The 20726-nt window shown below is 38.0% G+C and overlaps 1 protein-coding gene across 1 annotated transcript in view; it reads right to left on the bottom strand.

Moving 5' to 3' along the window:
- Positions 1 to 20726, bottom strand: part of THEMIS (thymocyte selection associated) — a 170551-nt gene that overhangs the window by 8542 nt on the left and 141283 nt on the right. Inside the window, exon 5 of the mRNA XM_082633696.1 lies at positions 9016 to 9169. Within this exon, the coding sequence (XP_082489822.1) occupies positions 9016 to 9169 (154 nt within the window). The remainder of the gene's footprint in view (positions 1 to 9015; positions 9170 to 20726) is intronic.

The following is a 20726-nucleotide window of genomic DNA, read 5'->3' as shown; positions in this document are numbered from 1 at the left end:
TGTTTAACAAGGACCTAGAAGAACTAAAGAGCAAACAAACAATGATGAACAACATAACAAGTGAACTTAAAAATCCTCTAGAAGGAATCAATAGCAGAATAACTGAGGCAGAAGAACGGATAAGTGGCCTGGAAGGTAAAATAGTGGAGATAACTACCGCAAAGCAGAATAAAGAAAAAAGAATGGAAAGAATTGAGGATAGTCTCATAGACCTCTGAGACAACATTAAACGCACCAACATAAGAATTGTATGGGTCCCAGAATAAGAAGAGAAAAAGAAAGGGACTGAGAAAATATTTGAAGAGATTATTTCCTATATTCCTTCCCTAATATAGGAAAGGAAATAGTCAAGTCCAGAAAGGGCAGAGAGTCCCATACAGGATAAATCCAAGGAGAAACATGCCAAGACACATATTAATCAAACTATCAAAAATTAAATACAAAGAAAAAAATATTAAAAGCAGCAAGGGAAAAACAACAAATAACATACAAGGGAATCCCCATAAGGTTAACAGGTAATCTTTCAGCAGAAACTCTGCAAGCCAGAAGGGAGTGGAAGGACATATTTAAAGTGATGAAAGGGAAAAACCTACAACCAAGATTACCCAGCAAGCATGTCATTCAGGTTCCACAGAGAAATTAAAACCTCTACAGACAAGCAAAAGCTAAGAGAATTCAGCACCACCAAACCAGCTTTACAACAAATGCTAAAGGAACTTCTCTGGGCAGGAAACACAACAGAAGGAAACGACCTACAATAACAAACCCAAAACAATTAAGAAAATGGTAATAGGAACATACATATCAATAATTACCTTAAATGTAAATGGATTAAATGCTCCAACCAAAAGACATAGACCGGCTGAATGGATACAAAAACAAGAGCTGAATATATGCTGTCTACAAGAGACCCACTTCAGACCTAGGGACACATACAGACTGAAAGTGAGGGGATGGAAAAAGATATTCCATGCAAATGGAAATCAAAAGAAAGCTGGAGTAGCAATTCTCATATCAGACAAAATAGAGTATAAAATAAAGACTATTACAAGGGAGAAAGAAGGGCACTGCATAATGATCAAGGGATCAAACCAAGAAGAAGATATAACAATTGTATATATTTATGCACCCAACATAGGAGCACCTCAACATATAAGGCAAATGCTAACAGCCATAAAAGGGGAAATCGATGGTAACAGAATCATAGTAGGGGACTTTAACACCCAATTTCACCAATGGACAAATCATCCAAAATGAAAATAAGGAAACACAAGCTTTAAATGATACATTAAACAAGATGGACTTAACTGATATTTATAGGACATTCCATCCAAAAACAACAGAATACACTTTCTTCTCAAGTGCTCATGGAACATTCTTCAGGATAGATCATATCTTGGGTCACAAATCAAGCCTTGGTAAATTTAAGAATATTGAAATCGTATCAAGTATCTTTTCCGACCACAACACTATGAGACTAGATATCAATAAGAGGGAAAAAATCTGTAAAAAAATACAAACACATGGAGGCTAAACAATATACTACTAAATAACCAAGAGATCACTGAAGAAATCAAAGAGGAAATCAAAAAATACCTAGACACAAATGACAACAAAAACACGATGACCCAAAACTATGGGAGGCAGCAAAAGCAGTTCTAAGAGGGAAGTTTATAGCAATAAAATTGCACCTCAAGAAACAAGAAATTTCACAAATAAACACCCTAACCTTACACCTAAAGCAATTAGAGAAAGAAGAAGAAGAACAACAAAAAAAACCCAAAGTGAGCAGAAGGAAAGAAATCATAAGTATCAGATCAGAAAGAGATGAAAAATAATGAAGGAAACAATAGCAAAGATCAATCAAACTAAAAGCTGGTTCTTTGAGAAGATAAAGAAAACTGATACACCATTAGCCAGACTCATCAAGAAAAAAAGGGAGAAGACTCAAATCAATAGAATTAGAAATGAAAAAGGAAAAGTGACAACTGATACTGCAGAAATACAAAGGATCATGAGAGATTACTACAAGCAACCATATGCCAATAAAATGGACAACCTGGAAGAAATGGACAAATTCTTAGAAAAGCACAACCTTCTGAGGCTGAACCAGGAGGAAATAGAAAATATAAACAGACAAATCATAAGCACTGAAATTGACACTATGATTAAAAATCTTCCAACAAACAAAAGCCCAGGACCATATGGCTTCACAGGCGAATTCTGTCAAACATTTAGAGAAGAACTAACACGGATCCTTCTCAAACTCTTCCAAAATATAGCAGAGGGAGGAACACTCCCAAACTCATTCTATGAGGCCACCATCACCCTGATACCAAAACCAGACAAAGATGTCACAAAAAAAGAAAACTACAGGCCAATATCACTGATGAACATAAATGCAAAAATCCTCAAAAAAATACTAGCAAACAGAATCCAACAGCACATTAAAAGGATCATACAATGTGATCAAGTGGGGTTTATTCCAGGATGCAAGGATTCTTCAATATACGCAAACCAATCAATGTGATACACCATATTAACATACTGAAGAATAAAATCCACATGACCATTTCACTAGAGGCAGAAAAAACTTTCAACAAAATTCAACAGTCATTTATGATAAAAACCCTCCAGAAAGTAGGCATAGAGGGAACTTACCTCAACATAATAAAGGCCATAGATGACAAACCCACAGCCAGCATCATTCTCAATGGTGAAAAACTGAAACCATTTCCTCTAAGATCAGGAACAAGACAAGGTTGCCCACTCTCACCCCTGTTATTCAACATAGTTTTGGAAGTTTTAGCCACAGCAATTAGAGAAGAAAAAGAAATAAAAGGAATCCAAATCAGAAAAGAAGAAGTAAAGCTGTCACTGTTTGCAGATGACATGATACTATTCATAGAGAATCCTAAAGTCACTACCAGAAAACTACTAGAGCTAATCAATGAATTTGGTAAAGTAGCAGGATACATAATTAATGCACAGAAATCTCTTGCATTCCTATACACTAATGATGAAAATTCTGAAAGAGAAATAAAGGAAACACTCTCATTTACCATTGCAACAAAAAGAATAAAATACCTTTTGTCTACCTAAGGAGACAAAAGACCTGTATGTAGAAAACTGTAAGACAATGATGAAAGAAATTAAAGATGATACAAACAGATGGAGAGATATACCATATTCTTGGATTGGAAGAATCAACATTGTGAAAATGACTATACTACCCAAAGCAATCTACAGTTTCAATGCAATCCCTATCAAACTACCAATGGTATTTTTCACAGAATTAGAACAAGAAATTTCACAATTTGTATGGAAACACAAAGACCCCGAATAGCTAAAGGAATCTTGAGAAGGAAAAATGGAGCTGGAGGAATCAGGCTCCCTGACTTCAGACTATACTACAAAGCTACAGTAATCAAGACAGTATGGTACTGGCACAAAAAGAGAATTATAGATCAATGGAACAGGACAGAAAGCCCAGAGATAAACCCATGCACATATGGTCATCTTATCTTTGATAAAGAAAGCAAGAATATACAATGGAGAAAAGACAGCCTCTTCAATAAGTGGTGCTGGGAAAACTGGACAGCTACATGTAGAAGTATGAAATTAGAACACTCCCTAACACCATACACAAAAATAAACTCAAAATGGATTAAAGACCTAAATGTAAGACTAGACACTGTAGAACTCTTAGAGGAAAACATAGGCAGAACACTCTTTGACATAAATCACAGCAAGATCCTTTGTGACCCACCTCCTAGAGGAAGGGAAATAAAAACAAAAATAAACAAATGCGACCTAATGAAACTTAAAAGCTTTTGCACAGCAAAGGCAAACATAAATGAGATGAAAAGACAAGCCTCAGAATGGGAGAAAATATTTTCAAATGAAGCAACTGACAAAGGATTAATCTCCAAAATATACACGCAGCTCATGCATCTCAATATCAGAAAAATAAACAACCCAATCCAAAAATGGGCAGAAGACCTGAATAGACACTTCTTCAAAGAAGGTATACAGATTGCCAACAAACACATGAAAGGATGCTCAACATCACTAATCATCAGAGAAATGCAAATCAAAACTACAATGAGGTATCACCTCACACGAGTCAGAATGGTCATCAAAAAATCTACAAACAATAAACACTGGAGAGGGTGTGAAGAAAAGGGAACCCTCTTGCACTGTTGGTGGGAATGTTAATTGATACAGCCCCTATGGAGAACAGTATGGAGGTTCCCAATAAACTAAAAATAGAACTACCATATGACCCAGCAATCCCACTACTGGGCATATACCCTGAGGAAACATAATTCAAAAGGAGTCATGTACCACAATATTCATTGCAACTCTATTTACAATAGCCAGGACATGGAAGCAACCTAAGTGTCCATCGACAGATGAATGGATAAAGAAGATGTAGCACATATATATAATGGAATATTACTCAGGCATAAAAAGAAATGAAATTGAGTTATTTGTAGTGAGGTGGATGGACCTAGAGTCTGTCATACACAATGAAGTAAGTCAGAAGGAGAAAAACAAATACCATATGCTAACACATATATATGGAATCTAAAAAAAAAAAGAAAAAAGGTTTCTGAAGCACCTACGGGCAGGACAGGAATAAAGATGCAAATGTACAGAATGGACTTGAGGACACGGGGAGGGGAAAGGGGAAGCTGGGATGAAGTGAGAGAGTGGCATGGACATATATACATTACCAAATGTAAAATAGCTAGCTAGTGGGGAGCAGCCGCATAGCACAGGGAGATCAGCTCGGTGCTTTGTGACCACCTAGAGGAATGGGATAGGGAGGGTGGGAGGGAGATGCAAGAGGGTGGAGATATGGGGATATATGTATACGTATAGCTGATTCACTTTGTTATAAAGCAGAAACTAACACACCATTGTAAAGCAATTATACTGCAATAAAGCTGTTAAAAAATAAAAATAAGATTGAATTAAAGCTCAGTATGAAGTCTTCTTTACCTTCCTATAAATGCATTCTTTCTTTCTAGCTTCCATCTTGACCTCGGTGAAGAGCTTTTCCATGGAGCTTGTTTCCTGTTACCTGTTTAATTTACCACAGTAAGAATGTCCCTAAATGAGGTGAATCATTTCTATGTGGGTCTTACTTAGAGGTGAACAAGAGTGCCATGACTCTATGATATCAGAATAGGCCATGTAATCACATGCTTTCAGAATTGACAGGGCACAAAAGTTTCCTGGGGTACCTCATATTTTGATGAGGGAAATATAACTCAGAAAAATAAAATGGCCTGTGAAAGACTGCACATCTAGGATGTACAGAGCTGGGACTAGACCTTATGGTACCTGCATTTTGTTTTCTGGCCCAGGGGTCTTCTCACTACTTGACAAGTCTAATTAATGGAGGATGAGTCTAAAGATGTAAGAATAATTAGAATATAGTGGAAGCTTCAAAAGCAAGGAAATTCCATTAGAGAATGTTGATCAGGAGAGTATAAAATTTACTCAGTAGAGAATATTTATGTAGAGTAAAACCAAATAGGTATATTTTAAAAGATTATCCTTTCTGGCAAAGATAGAAGTTTCTAGATAGACACATAAAGAGGAAAAAAGAAAACGGCCTTCTATTTAGCCAGTCAGATCACCAGAAGCAATCTCTGCAATTAATGTGTGACCTACATAATAACCAGATCCTCCTCACAACTAAATGATAATCCTCTGATACCAGATGACTTTGCCCTGGGCTAAAGGAAGTCACCTTGCCCACAGTCATGCCCCCTTCTCAAAGGCAGCTGCTTCCAATGATCGACTGAAGCAGGGGCTATAAAAACCTGGTCCCCTCGCCCTAATACAAGACAACTCTGAAGAGCCACACCAGCTCCAGAGCTCCCTGTGTGATCAGCTGAAGTCTTTCTTGTGACTCTATTATGATTTCACTTCTCCCTCTGTTCAGACCTGCTTTCATTCCTCTGCCTTATGTGTTGTTCCTGAGAGTACTTCTCAATAAACTTTCCACTTGCAAGTTCATCCTGGGAACTGGACATAAAACAAACAGCTTAAAACAAACATTTGCACTTAACACATGTCATCTATCAACAATAGCACTGTCACTGATTAAACAGGGAAGCTCTGTGCTCTTCCTGAGCTACTGCAGCTGAGTTAAGGAGGGGAAGGGGTCCATTAGGGAGGCTCAGGGCTTCCATGTCTCTGCACAATTATATTGTTTCTTAGACTCAGAGGACTCAGTGACTCATCTCCAAAAGATTTCTAATCACTTCCCATATCCACAGAATCCATAGAGACCATGAAATTCCCAAGAGGATACAGTTCTCAAAGGAAAAAAGTACAGAAAGAAACTCAGAGACTGTAAGAGCCACATCAGGTGGTCACAGCCAGCACTTTGCAAAATATACTGTCAGGAAGCAAATTTTTCCTTGGCCATTAACTCATAAGTATGCAGAAGTTAATTAGAATAGCTATGATTCAACTGGAGTTTGTTAGGTACTATACTAATTTTAACCTATTTTATCTAATGTAGTTGTCAAAATAGCCTATGGTGTAGCGCTATTACTAACCCAAGTTTACAAATAAAGAGATAGAGACATGGTACACAGCTTGCGAGTAGGGGAGCCAAGGTTTAAACCCAGCAGTCTTAAGTTCAGACTCCAAAAGTTAACCACTTAATCATCCTACTTTTAAAGAACTGTTCTTTTAGTAATTTATGGACAAAACAACGTACAGACTTAATAACAATGTTCCCCAAATAAGACATGGGCCTTGTTGAGCAACCAGAGTGAATCAAGTACCCAGAGAGGAAGGTCACCCATGAGATCTGGTGAAGCATTTTCACCAGCTTCTTAACTGAAGAGGAGCTGGGACTGACAGCACCAATCCTGAGGTAGAGTTTCCTGTGCTCCTGGCTTCAACAGAGCAAACTCTCATTAGATAACATGTGTTCAGCCATTTACAGCGAATCTTCTAGTTTTCTACAGTGAATTTCAAAATAAAGACTTCCCTTTAGTATAATTATTAGATACATATCTGAAATGGTTCCACTTCATCTAACTGAAAGAATAAGGTCTGGGTGTCCAGAAGGAGCAAAACTGGAGATGCAGCTCCCCTGCCTTAATACGTTTTTTTTTGTTTTGTTTTGCTTTGTTTTCTCTGTGATACGCCACAGAGCCTCTAACACTGCCATTCTCATCCAAAGAGAATTTAGGAAATGACTGACTTATGTCTCAAATTTAAAAAGAGGAGAAAGCTCAGAAAGAGTATGATTTGCTTATCCTGAACTCCAAGGTGGTTAATGAATATTCAGAGATGAGCTATCCATTCCAAGTACAGTAAATGTTAAGTACAGATCAAAAGAGGGTTTTTTAATGAAGAAAATATATAATATTTCACAAGACAAAAATGAATTTTGAAGAATTATATTTCTGCTTTACTTTTGTATTTTTATGTATGGAATTATCATTCAATTATAACTCATAATGAAGATAGACTCTATAATTTATTGTAATTTCAAATGGGAAAGCAAGTGAAAATATTGCCCAGATCCACATACTAAGTAATTTTTAAATAAATGCATGTCGAAATTAATGTAAGAAAGGAGATTTCATTTTACTCTCTTGAGTAAAGTTAGTAAGTCTTACTACTAAGTGATGGTTAGTAGAACCATCACTTTAATTTCAGGTCCTCTTTTTTTCTTAAACCATCACTAATAGGCAATAAGTTCAAAGCAGTTTCTGCCCTGGTCTGTAACATACTCTGCACTATTCACTCAGAGCACAAACCTGGGGCTGTCACGTAGCATCCCAGGAAGATGCACACACAGGGAAAGATCAGATAATAAGTTTTCCTATGATTGAAACAAAAACTTTGATCTCAGCAATTGTGTTATCTGGTACCTTTTAGGATCCATAATCTTAAGGAAAAAATAGTTTCCAATGAATTAATAATAGCCTGAGACTCAATACAGTGCAGTAATTTTCACTGCAGTAGTTGTTTCTTTTATAGTCACACTTGGTTAGTATTCGAAATTTGGAGGAATTGCAATATGCATGGTTTTCAAAGCCCTTTACAGAATTTCATTTTTATCATTCAGAAAGAGTCAATGAAAAGGTAATAAGAAAAGCTCTATGGGATATTTTTATAGGAGTGTCAGAAGCCAGTAAGTTAACTACATGAAAGAACCCAGATTGTACAGAGTTTCAGCAGAAACACTTCAGAGACTTTATATGCAGTATTTTGACTTTTACATGCCCTGGGAGGAAAAAAGAGTGCTGGCTACAAAATCAAATAAGGAGGGGAAAAGAACAAATCATATGCTTAAGAATAATTACAGTTTCAACTTTTCTACAAATGAAATGTGAAGTTTTAAAGATAAAGTGTAATGAAATTGAGCTTCTTTGGTGTGTTTAAAATATTGCCAAGAAAGAAAATTCTCATTTCCCGTGCTAACTCATCCAAGATTTCCACAATATGGAAGTTAGTCTGGGTAGCTTAATTGAATGATATCAACTTCTCCACAAGTCCATTGGCTCTTGTTTTGCTTTTAGTAGAGATGAAAAATATCAGATCGCTATCTCTATAAACTAAACTATTATAATTCAAGTCTGCATTAGGTCACTCATCTGACACTTTTAAATTAAAAGCATCTCAATTATTTTGACCTCTTCTCAAGCCATTAAACCTTCTTGTTAATTTTAGCAAACATTTACAAATATTATTGTCATGATAATAAAAGCAATATTAAAATAGAACACTTCCTTGGCCATGAAAACCATAAATGAGAAGAAAAATCTAATAACAGCAAACAATGAACAGACCTAACATCAATATGAGTGCTTGATACTATGCTTCACTTAAAACTAAATTTCAGTGAGATTCGCAGGTCAGGTCCATCACTTTGACTAAGTCATATATTCCAAATAAAATGGCAGTAAGAAGCTGTACATTGTGCATTTGTCATAAAGGCAGTTAAAACCAATATCATGTGGCTTAACAGACCTGTGGTTGCATTGGTGCCTGCTACTGCAGTTTCCCCAGTCTTTCTCTTCTCCTTCTCCAGATCAGCCAAATCATTTTGACAACCAACTGGTACTTTGGAATCCAGGCCAGGTTGATTTGAGTGCAGTTTCTTGGATCTGTCTACACGGAGACTCTGAAATGACATAGGCCGGGGTGACTGATTTCACAAGTAAATTATCAGTCCAAACTAAATGTTTCCCAGAGGTAGGACAAGGATAAACATTTATCATATGGCAAGTTATTTCTGTATATCTGAAACAGAACATTCTATATGTCAAAGTGAGTTATGGATTATATCTTCATCAACCTAATTTGGTAATCTAGGTGTTGAATTTTTTAGGCAATCTAAGTGACTAAAATAAGAAGTCATCTCAGACACAATATCATCTTCAAAGACCATTTGTGTATATTACTTTCTTCTTGTGGAGCTTATAAAATATTTTTATTTAGAACTTTTTCACTCAGTTTTTATTCTTATAGTTTAGTAATCCAGCATTTCATTACACATTACATAATTATTTATTATATAATGAACAGGATTCATTTTGTATTACCTGTACCTTTTATATTATAAAACTAATCATAATATTTACTTTAAAATAACCCACATTTTTATCAGCGTTATCCAAATTTGATAAAGCTCCTCTAGTCAATTTTAGAATGATAATTCATCCTAACAATGAATTAATACAGCAAAATATCAATGGACTCTAAAACACATCTCACATATAAGAAATGTCATAGTGTTTGATGTAGTACTGACATATTGTATTCTTCAAAAGAATCATCAGATAGGAGCAAACACTAAAGACCTAAAAAGGAAATTGAACTTTCAGCACATTGCTTCATAGCGAAATTCAGAATAGAAGTTTTTCAGTTTGAATCTGATTATAAAATATTCAGATTCATAGAGTCAAAAGTAGCCAGTCAATTTGGGCCATCCACACTAGCCATTTTGGTTCACTAAAGGATAGCATAATGAACAACTTTCCTTAAGTTTCTCTTACAGACTGTGTACAGCATTAAATTCATTAAATATTCATTAAAAGCTTGAATCAAAGGCTTTTAAAGCTTGGAAAGAGCCAATAAGGAAATTAGGGGCCAGAAGGATTAAACAATTTACCCAAATTAACAGAATGAACAGTGCCACGCCTCAGGGATATGTCTCCCAACCCTTAGTCCAGTGCTCTTCCCATCACTCTGTGATCCATTTGTTCATTTATTTATTCAGTGTGGTGGACCAGTTGCACCAATGGCCCCAATTCTTCACTTCTCTCTGTATCCATGTCCTTTCTGTGTAATCTTGCAGTGCCCTCCTACTGTGACTTTTGACTTGTCCATGTGACTTTTTCTGGACCAATGGAATATTGACACATGTGACACAGAGAGTTGAAAGATGCTTGCACAATTGGTTTTGCTCATTCTTGTCCTTCCCCTGTGCCATGAGAACATGCCTAGACTAGTCTTCTGGAGGTTGAGCAGGACAGAAAACAGAATCACATTTCCTTAGTTATCCAAGCTAAGACAATCAACAGCCAGAAGAGACTCAGATATTTGGGCAAACCCAACCCAGATCAGCTAAAACTAATTCAGGTCAGCTGAACCCCAGAGCCTCATGAAAAATGTGTTTTTTGCTGGGTGCCACTAAGTTTTTCTGGTGAGTATGCAGCATTGCGTGGCAATAGATAACTGGCATATCCAACAACCATTTATATATAGTATCCCAGATACTAGGAGTATTGTGAGAATATAAACATAAATATAACTTAGCCTCTAAATTATTCAACTACAATTTCTTAAACTGTTTAAGCAGAGAATTAAGAGCGTGGTAAGTCATTTTTGTAGATAATTCTCAAATTCCTTCTTAAATGACAAAAGATGGAATCCTGACGGTACTACCAAGGACAACTCAAAAGATCAGAGTTTGAATGTTGATATTAACTAGAACTAACCCACTACACTTGTTTACATTTGACTCATCCACAGCCCACAAAAAGCTAAGTCCATCACTTGATATGAATTTTAAAATTTATTGTCAAGCATGCACCACCACATAGCTTTGAAAAAAAATACTTTTCCTGATTTTGAACTAGATACTTTGGAAAAAATACTATTATTTCAAGTTATTAGATGAGTATTAAATCATAGTTTCTCAGTACTGAGCAGTAAACTAGATTAAAGAAGGAATGTAGCTTCCTGCTTTTTCATACCAAATTCAATTCATGATATTAAAACAGTGAGGAACTGAAAATGTTAGAAAAAGTTCATGCAAATTATGTAATTTATAGTATATCCCAGACTTCAGAGAAGAAATGCAGAATTTAAAAAAAATTGTTAAACCTGAAAGCTTAACATGAAAGGTTGAGGAGAGAAAATGAACTCTTGGTCAGAATGGATCAAGTATTGCCAAGGCCTGGTGCTTCTTGGTGCAAACCTCTGGCAGGTTGGACATTTTATTTATTTATTTATTCTCTCCCGCCCCTTTTTTTTTTCTTTTTAACATGTTTATTGGAGTATAATTGCTTTACAGTGGTGTGTTAGTTTCTGCTTTATAACAAAGTGAATCAGCTATACATATACATATATCCCCATATCCCCTCCCTCTTGTGTCTCCCTCCCACTCTCCCTATCCCACCCCTCTAGGTGGAAACAATGGACCGAACTGATCTCCCTGTGCTATGTGGCTGCTTCCCACTAGCTATCTATTTTACATTTGGTAGTGTATATATGTCCATGCCACTCTCTCACTTCATCCCAGCTTACCTTTCCCCCTCCCCGTGTCCTCAACTCCACTCTCTACGTCTGCGTCTTTATTCCTGTCCTGCCCCAAGGTTCTTCAGAACCATTTTTGTTTTTAGATTCCATACATATGTGTTAGCATATGGTATTTGTTTTTCTCTTTCTGACTTACTTCACTCTGTATGACAGACTCTAGGTCCATCCACCTCACTACAAATAACTCAATTTCGTTACTTTTTATGGCTGAGTAATATTCCATTATATATATGTGCCACATCTTCTTTATCCATTCGTCTGTCAATGGACACTTAGGTTGCTTCCATGACGCTGGACATTTTATAATATTAGCATTTAATGCTAATATTAGCCTATTAGCATTTCAACAATTAAAAATCCCACTTTGCTAGAGGTAGTCCCCACATTTTGGTCTCCTCTAGTGAAGTTCTGGCAGGCTTTCCAGGCTCTTCTTTGCTTTAGTTATTACAGCCAAGCTCCTGTTCCCAGGCCCTAGTGAGGCAGTCATCTCTTAACCCTGACATGTTCTCTAATCCTTGTTTCCTTAGCCCTTCCCTCCAGGTCCCTGAGTCTTCAAACCATCTCCAGGTATTGATTTTCTGCTACAATAAAATTCCCATAATGCTCCATTTTTTACTGCCAATTGCTCTCCACTGAGCACCACTTCCCCACCCCACCCCACCTCCCACTCTGCCCCCGTCTCTCTCTCCCTCTCTTCTCTCCTATCTCTCAGATCCTTCCACTGTGCCTTTGGAAATTTCACCACATACTAAACTTTCTTTCAGAACATTTCCTCTACCTTCCAACCTTGACTAAAATTCCTCTCTCCATTGAGGACAGCACTTCTGTTGCAAATGAAGATGGCTCCTTATTCCTCAACACCCTAGATACCCTCAGGCTGATGATACTCTGGCACCTAGTGCTGTCCATTGCATCCTTAACTCCTTTCAAAAAATCCCTGCTGCTTTGACATTCTTGCCATCTAGCTATGCACTATCTCCTTTATTGTTGGTATCATTTACCTACTAATCTCTAGTCACAATTCATCCTTCATAAAAAGACTGGAGTATTGTTTTCTCTTCTAGCCCCATGATCCTGAATGATGTTCACAAACATTCCATTCAACACCTTGACTGGATCTCCTTATTACAAATGAACTTTTCATTTCTCTACCTTAGCCTTTCACTCCCAGAGTCATGTCTGAAACCTGACATAACCTGAACATTTTCCACTTTCAAAATCACTAAATGTCCTCTCTCACCTAATCTCCTGTCATCAAGTAGAGTGTCTCTCTCTACTACAGCGAATGCTCTCACTTCCTAGAGTGCTTTTGCCACCAAGACTATACTTGGATCTCATGGGACCTCAGATCTACTAGCTTTCTAGAATCTTTTCCTATTTTTCTCTACATAGCATCCATCCTAATTCTAAAACTTAAGTCTGGTCTGTAATCTGTCACACTTTACCTTTTTCCCATCGGCAGTATTTGCTGTGTCTAGTCACCTCCCTATGCTTGGCTTCTGATCAATCATTCTTAGTCTTTTTTGCTGGTTCAACCTCCTTTACCTAAACATTGACTGTAAAAGTTTCTCAAGGTTTTGTTACTGACCCAGCTTTCTTTTTACCATCCCTAGGTAATTCAAACAATCACATGGCTTAATTTACCATCTACTGTGTATGTTTATGATTCCAGGGGTGGGTGGGGAGAGATTTATGAAATGGGATGAGGCAGGGGTTTGAATGCCATGACAAGCACTCTGGGCTCCAATTCTAATGTCCTTTAGCTCTACAATCCCACCCCTCTCCCCTCCTGTCTTGTGGCTCAGCTATTTCATTTGCCTAGAACATTGTTCACTAACTTTTCTTCCTTAATTTTACTAAGTCTGGGGCTCCTACAAGTTTCTCCTCAGCAATTTTCACAAATGCAATTAAATAATACCTGGTTTAATGTTTAGTGTCTGTCTTCTGATTAAAATAGAAATCCACTGAAAATAAAGACTATGTCTTTCCTATTCACTATTCTTAGTCCTTATTTCAGCATTTAAATATAGTAAACATTAAATAGCTATATATTAAATGAATGAAGAAATGCATGAATAATATACAGACTTAATTTTTATGACTTTTAAAGAAAAAGAGGCTAGTTTATCAATGACCAATACATAGTCACATGTTCACATGTTAGGAGTGATAGCCACTCACTCCTAACAGTAAAGCTTATTATATAGTTGAAAGGCACACACATTTTTAACTTCTTTTATCCATTAAAAAAACACATCGCAAATCCCATGCTTTTAAATGAACTCATTGCTGCAATCATTGCAAACACTATGGTTATGTAACATCCCATACATATGTCTGATTCAAGTTAGATTGGTCACTATCTATGGAAATTATAAATCAAATAATGGTGATGCCAGGTAAAGTGAGAACTTAAGAACTGAGTGTGTATGCACATATTCCCGAGGCATGAGACTGTGGCCTGACAACAATAGAAGAAATAAAACCCTCTGTCAGGCACTGCTGCAGTGATGTCAAGCTTTCAACCTGAAGATCAAGTCCATAGAAAAATGAGAAAAATAAGATGTGTGCAAAGAATAGAGAAGAGCACAGATAAATTTGAACTGGCAGGCCCCGGACCTTTGTGACCACTCTATAGTACTTGAAAAATAGATCCTGTTCATTTTGTGTAATTTCCATTTAACTTGTCATTAGAAATGAGTCATTAACATCCTGTCTGCTAATATAAAATGACTATTAAATTATTTTTCATGTTATTCTTGGCTTGGAGTTTGAGTATGGCTTTTAGTGTTCCTGCTGAAAGCAATGATCCAATTACAAGGTACTGGATATTTTCCTCATGTACAAAGAAAGGAACAAATAAACACTGCCCCAAAAAAGTCAACCCAGGTGTCTATGAAAAAAATTGAAAGACTTTTTCAAAACTATCTTTCAACTCATACCTCAGGCCATGTTGTTGGGTAAAAATTACCCATTTCCAAACAATTTATTGAGATTCCCAGTTCATGATTACATTCACTTTGTGTCTTTTCTCCCCAAAGGCAAATAAGGTTTGCTTTTCAAACTTAGAAAGCCATATAGGGACTGTCTTCGCCCAGGGACTAAACATCATCCACATTTAAAACAACATGAAGTATCCCAGATAATGTACTTTACTTTTTACTTTGCAAAAAATCAATCACTCTCCTAACAGACTAAAAAAATTGACCTCCTTCTCTGCTTATGTACACAACTGCTCCTTTCCACTGCCTGTCCTTTTTCATTTCAGAGTAGTGAACTCAAGGGATAGCTGAGAAGAAATTTCAAATGATATTTAGGAAAAAATTTCTCATGAACTTTCTTCCTCAGAATTAAATTCTACTTAAGACAAAAACAATAGTAACAATAATTCAGAGCCTATACATTAAAATAAAGGATCAAAATCCAATCACAAGAACTACAGGTTTGCTGTGCACATTCAAATTATCATTCCGGGAGAACATGTAATCCTCTATATAGTCTTTCTAATGTGTGTGTGTGTGTGTGTGTGCACGCATGTGCGTGTTTGCATGTGTTTTCTGTTTTGTTTGTTATATGGTTGAATCACCATAAATAATTTAGAAAGTTATCAAGTGGTTTAAAAAAAGTAATAAATTCTCATTGTGCACTATACAGATTCAATTAAATGGAGACAAATGTTTGGGTTTTTTCCTGAGGAAAATATTCAAACAAGCAAGACTAGAAACTGAAAAATAATCTAAAATTGATCAATCCATATAAATAGTCCTCTCTTTCAGGCAATAATCTGAGGCTTCACACAATTATCCATGTATACAAATTAACTGCCTTTTCTGCAAAGAAAACATTCTTCATACCAATTGAAAGAGACTGCTTTTGAGCTTCCTCCGCCCAATTCCAAAGAGAAGCCACATTTGACACCGTTCCTGTCCCTTCCAACCTTAGGTTGTTTGCGGGCAGGGGGTGGGAGGGCATGGGGGTTGCCCAGGCCTGTAGTAGGCAGGCCTCATTTCTTCAGCCCATCAGAAGCCCATCTCCACCTTTCCCATTCCCAGAGCTTCAGGCTGTGGCCTTCCTGGGTGAGACCCTTTGCTGGCATCACTTACCCTCCTCAGACAGGGCTCTTCCCCCCTCAACCATGCACACCTTCTTCTTCCGTTGGGATCACACTGGCCGGGCTCTGAGCTGGTGAATGACTGGGGGCCTCAGCAACAGTCCCAGGTGCATGCATGTGGCTTGACACTTAGATGCTCTTGCACCTAATTGTGATTAACAGGTGGGACCAAGCCCCCTTTTCCCAGCCTGCTCCATGTATCATCAGAAACTCAGACATTTAAAAGAGTTGGGGTTAATATTTGCAAATGAAGCAACTGACAAAGGATTAATCTCCAAAATTTACAAGCAGCTCACGCAGCTCAATAACAAAAAAACAAACAACCCAATCCAAAAATGGGCAGAAGACCTAAATAGACATTTCTCCAAAGAAGATACACAGACTGCCAACAAACACATGAAAGAATGCTCAACATCATTAATCATTAGAGAAATGCAAATCAAAACTACAATGAGATATCATCTCACACCTGTCAGAATGGCCATCATCAAAAAATCTAGAAAAAATAAATGCTGGAGAGGGTGTGGAGCAAAGGGAACACTCTTGCACTGCTGGTGGAAATGTGAATTGGTACAGCCACTATGGAGAACAGTATGGAGGTTCCTTCAAAAACTAAAAATAGAACTACCATATGACCCAGCAATCCCACTATTGGGCATATACCCTGAGAAAACCATAATTCAAAAAGAGGCATGTACCAAAATGTTCATTGCAGCTCTATTTACAATAGCCAGGACATGGAAGCAACCTAAGTGTCCATCAACAGATGAATGGATAAAGAAGATGTGGCACATATATACAATGGAATATTACTCAGCCATAAAAAGAAACGAAATTGAGCTATTTGTAATGAGGTGGATGGACCTAGAGTCTGTCATACAGAGTGAAGTAAGTCAGAAAGAGAAAGACAAATACCGTATGCTGACACATATATATGGAATTTAAGAAAAAAAATGTCATGAAGAACCTATGGGTAAGACAGGAATAAAGACACAGACCTACTAGAGAATGGACATGAGGATATGGGGAGGGGGAAGGGTAAGCTGGGACAAAGTGAGAGAGTGGCATGGACATATATACACTACCAAACGTAAAACCGATAGCTAGTGGGAAGCCGCCGCATAGCACAGGGAGATCAGCTTGGTGCTTTGTGACCACCTAGAGGGGTGGGATAGGGAGGGTGGGAGGGAGGGAGATGCAAGAGGGAAGAGATATGGGAACATATGTATATGTATAACTGATTCACTTTGTTATAAAGCAGAAACTAACACACCACTGTAAAGCAATTATACTCCAATAAAGATGTAAAAAAAAAAAAAGAGTTGGGGTTTTCTGTTTGCCTTGCCCTTTCCTTTGGGTCAGAGAAGAGACAATTGGTCCATGGAAATGAAAGATGCCTGTATCTGCTTCCCTAGTTGCCCTGATAAGAGATGAGAACCTTCCATGTCTGCCCTTCAAGGACCTCCTCTTCCTGCTGGACTTGCTGGGACCAGATCCAAAGAAGACTATCCCTTTTGGAACTGTGATTAGAGATCTTATCACCCATCATACATCATACATCACAGATTATACGATGTTTTCTGGGAAAGAAGCCCTTCATTTACTATCAAGCCTACTTTAAACCTTTAAGCCTACTTTCAAAGACCTGTTTCCAGAACATATTATGTACTAAAGGAAGATATTATAACTACTCACATATTTCAGTTGCATCATTCTCTCTTTGCTGAAAACTGGCAACTAGAAAATTTGACATCTAGAAGTCCCATCATCCTTATGTGATGTTGACTTGGCCACTGCCTTGGGAAAAATCAAATACTAGCTTACAAATGCAAGAAGAACTCAATATAATCACACACCTTGATTGAAAGAAATTTAAGAATTTTCCTCCAGACTCTCAGGGCAGAGAACCTCTTTTTTTTGTGTGTGTGTGTGTGGGTGTGGTACGCGGGCCTCTCACTGCTGTGGCCTCTCCCGTTGCGGAGCACAGGCTCCGGAAGCGCAGGCTCAGCAGCCATGTCTCACGGGCCCAGCCGCTCCGCGGCATGTGGGATCCTCCTGGACCGGGGCACGAACCTGTGTCCCCTGCATCGGCAGGCGGACTCCCAACCACTGCACCACCAGGGGAGCCCCAGAGAACCTCTTTACACTGTTCTGTCAAGCTCAATTCAGTCTACTTCTTGACACTCTAATATCCTATGAATCTAGCCAAAGATGAAATGGACACGAGGTAAATGCTTAACCAACAAATCTTTATTTTAAAATAAGGTCAGAAGAGACAGCTAACCTATACATTTGTTATTCTTTTTTTTTTTTTTTTTTTTTTTTTGTGGTACACGGGCCTCTCACTGTTGTGGCCTCTCCCGTTGCGGAGCACAGGCTCCGGACGCGCAGGCTCAGCGGCCATGGCTCACGGGCCCAGCCGCTCCACGGCATATGGGATCCTCCCGGACCGGGGCACGAACCCGTATCCCCTGCATCGGCAGGCGGACTCTCAACCACTGTGCCACCAGGGAGGCCCCATTTGTTATTCTTAAGGAAATAAATGAGAAGTCTGGCTGCCCTCAAAGATGTTTGCCTCATTAGATAATGGACAAGTGTGCAAAAACGTTTGCTATTTTAGAGCTGCTGTGACAAGTGCATCCCCTACAAAATACCAAGGTTGCCTTACTTATAGCGTTGCGATTATGAACACTGGAATAGCTCTTTGTGTATAAATAAATTTTCTTCTTTTTCTTTATTTTGTCTTCCTGAAAATTTAAAAAGTATTAATTCACATGGTTATTATTTATAACTTTCATGGCTCCTATCTTAATTGGAAAATCCTAACTCTTAGACTCTGTAAGGGTAATTTGTGGCCAAAGGGCAGGAGAATTAATCTTAATTTGAATTGGAGAACAGAAATTCCAGCAACATAAATTATGTGACACATTTTTTTGTTTAGATTAGTTTTTGGTGAAATTAGTTTTGAATCAGTAGACATATGAATAGCATTTGAAAAATGTCCAGCAGAGCAATGCTTGCTGCAGATGGCAGATGGGAACTGCAGTGTACCATATAATAGTTCTGTATCTATAAAAAGAATTCTAAATTCATTTCTTAAAAATTACATTTGAAATGTTTTTAACCTTCTGGGTGTTAGAACACAGACTTTCACATGAGTCTTTGAAAGGCATCCATCCTGGCAACCTGATTTAAAGCATTGCTATACTACTATTTGAGCTAGCAACAATTTTGTTGAGTACAATTTACTATTTCTTCAGCTATTTGCATTATATGAAATGTTAAATGGCATTCTTGCCATCAAAGTGTTGCTAAAATGTAAAAATCCCCTGCTATTGTGAACAAGAGACCAACAAAGGATGTAGTCCTCGAAGGCTGCTTCCCACCCCCTCATCTCAAGCCTGGCAACATTCCTTTGAAACCCTTTCCCATGAAGGCTGACTTTCTGACCTCTTTCTACTCACACACCCTATTCCCCAACCCCTTTATAAAGCATTGTCTGGCACCACCATCCAACAACTTCTCTAAATTTCTACACAATCCTGGCATGACCCTTCCATCATCTCCAGGATCCTCTCCCACTTTGCTCACAATGCCCTCTTCGGCTCCTGTCCCGCTCTTTGCCATCCCTCTACCAGCATGACATCAGAGGACTTTCATGCTCACACCTCTGTGGAACTTTATTTTCTACTCTTTTTTAACCTCTTGTAAGTACAGTCAGAACTTGGACTTCATTGTTCCTCAGAATTTCTCCATCATCAAGATCTTGAGTTCTAGCACTCTCCTCTGTGCTCACACTTGCTTAGCCCTGTTCTTTCCTCTCAGTCTTCAAGTCACTTCTATCAGCCTCCTCCTTGCCTCACTTGTTTTCCTACCCAAGGGGTCCTTAGAACCCACATGTTAACAGTTTTCTCACTGTGGTTGTGAGATTCTCATTTTCCATTCCACTCTCTTTGCCAATCCCTAATAGTCACTTTCTGTTCTCTCACTCACAAAGTGGTAGCTCATTGCTGGTTTAAAAAAAAAGAAGTCTTATAATTTTCCTATTTGTCTCTGACATAAGTTCATGTTGCCTGGTGACATCGGGTCCTCAGTGTGGCTCAGTAATCTGAGGATCTCTGCTTCAGTTCCTTGTGAGGCACCCATAGACGATGTTCCAATATCTTTTCCTCCTTTATCAAGCTCACAGTTGCAACCTGGCATTCCTCAGTCATAGGACGTTATGTAATCACTTAATTTATTGATATCCTGGCCATCTGAAATCAATTTCCACAGCTTCCTTGTCTCTTCTTAGAAAGTCACTTAATCTCTTCTTTCTGACTTACAAAGCATCCTGCCCTCTTTATAAAGTAAGTGCCTCTTCCTCTGACTGTGACCCTTTCTCTCTCACTTTGCCCTTGACTCAATTACTCTGCCCACTTCTCTTCTACTGTATTCTCTGACTCTGTCTCTCCATTTCTTCATTCGTTTTCTGCCAAACTTTAGTGAGAGTGATCTATTCTTACTGCTCCTTTTCCTTCCCTCCCACTCATATATTAACTGGTATTTACTGCATGGAATCTGGTTTCTGTTCCTACCACTTGATTAAAAATATTTTCACCAATAACTTTCTAATCATCAGTCATAAATCCCATGGCCTTTATTCAGACCTCGTGGTTCCCAAGCTTTCGGCTGCACATAACTGTTAACCAGCTCACATTTCTTTAAATACGTTTTCCCCTTGGTCTCCAGAAACACTGTACTCTCTTGGATCCTCGTTCACTCATCTCTTTCTCCATCTTTTCTCTTTCCTACCATCCTCTAA

The sequence above is a fragment of the Mesoplodon mirus genome (assembly GCF_964341445.2).
Source record: "Mesoplodon mirus genome assembly, chromosome: 10".
Lineage (NCBI taxonomy): Eukaryota > Metazoa > Chordata > Mammalia > Artiodactyla > Ziphiidae > Mesoplodon > Mesoplodon mirus.
This window is presented reverse-complemented; position numbering and strand designations above follow the sequence as displayed.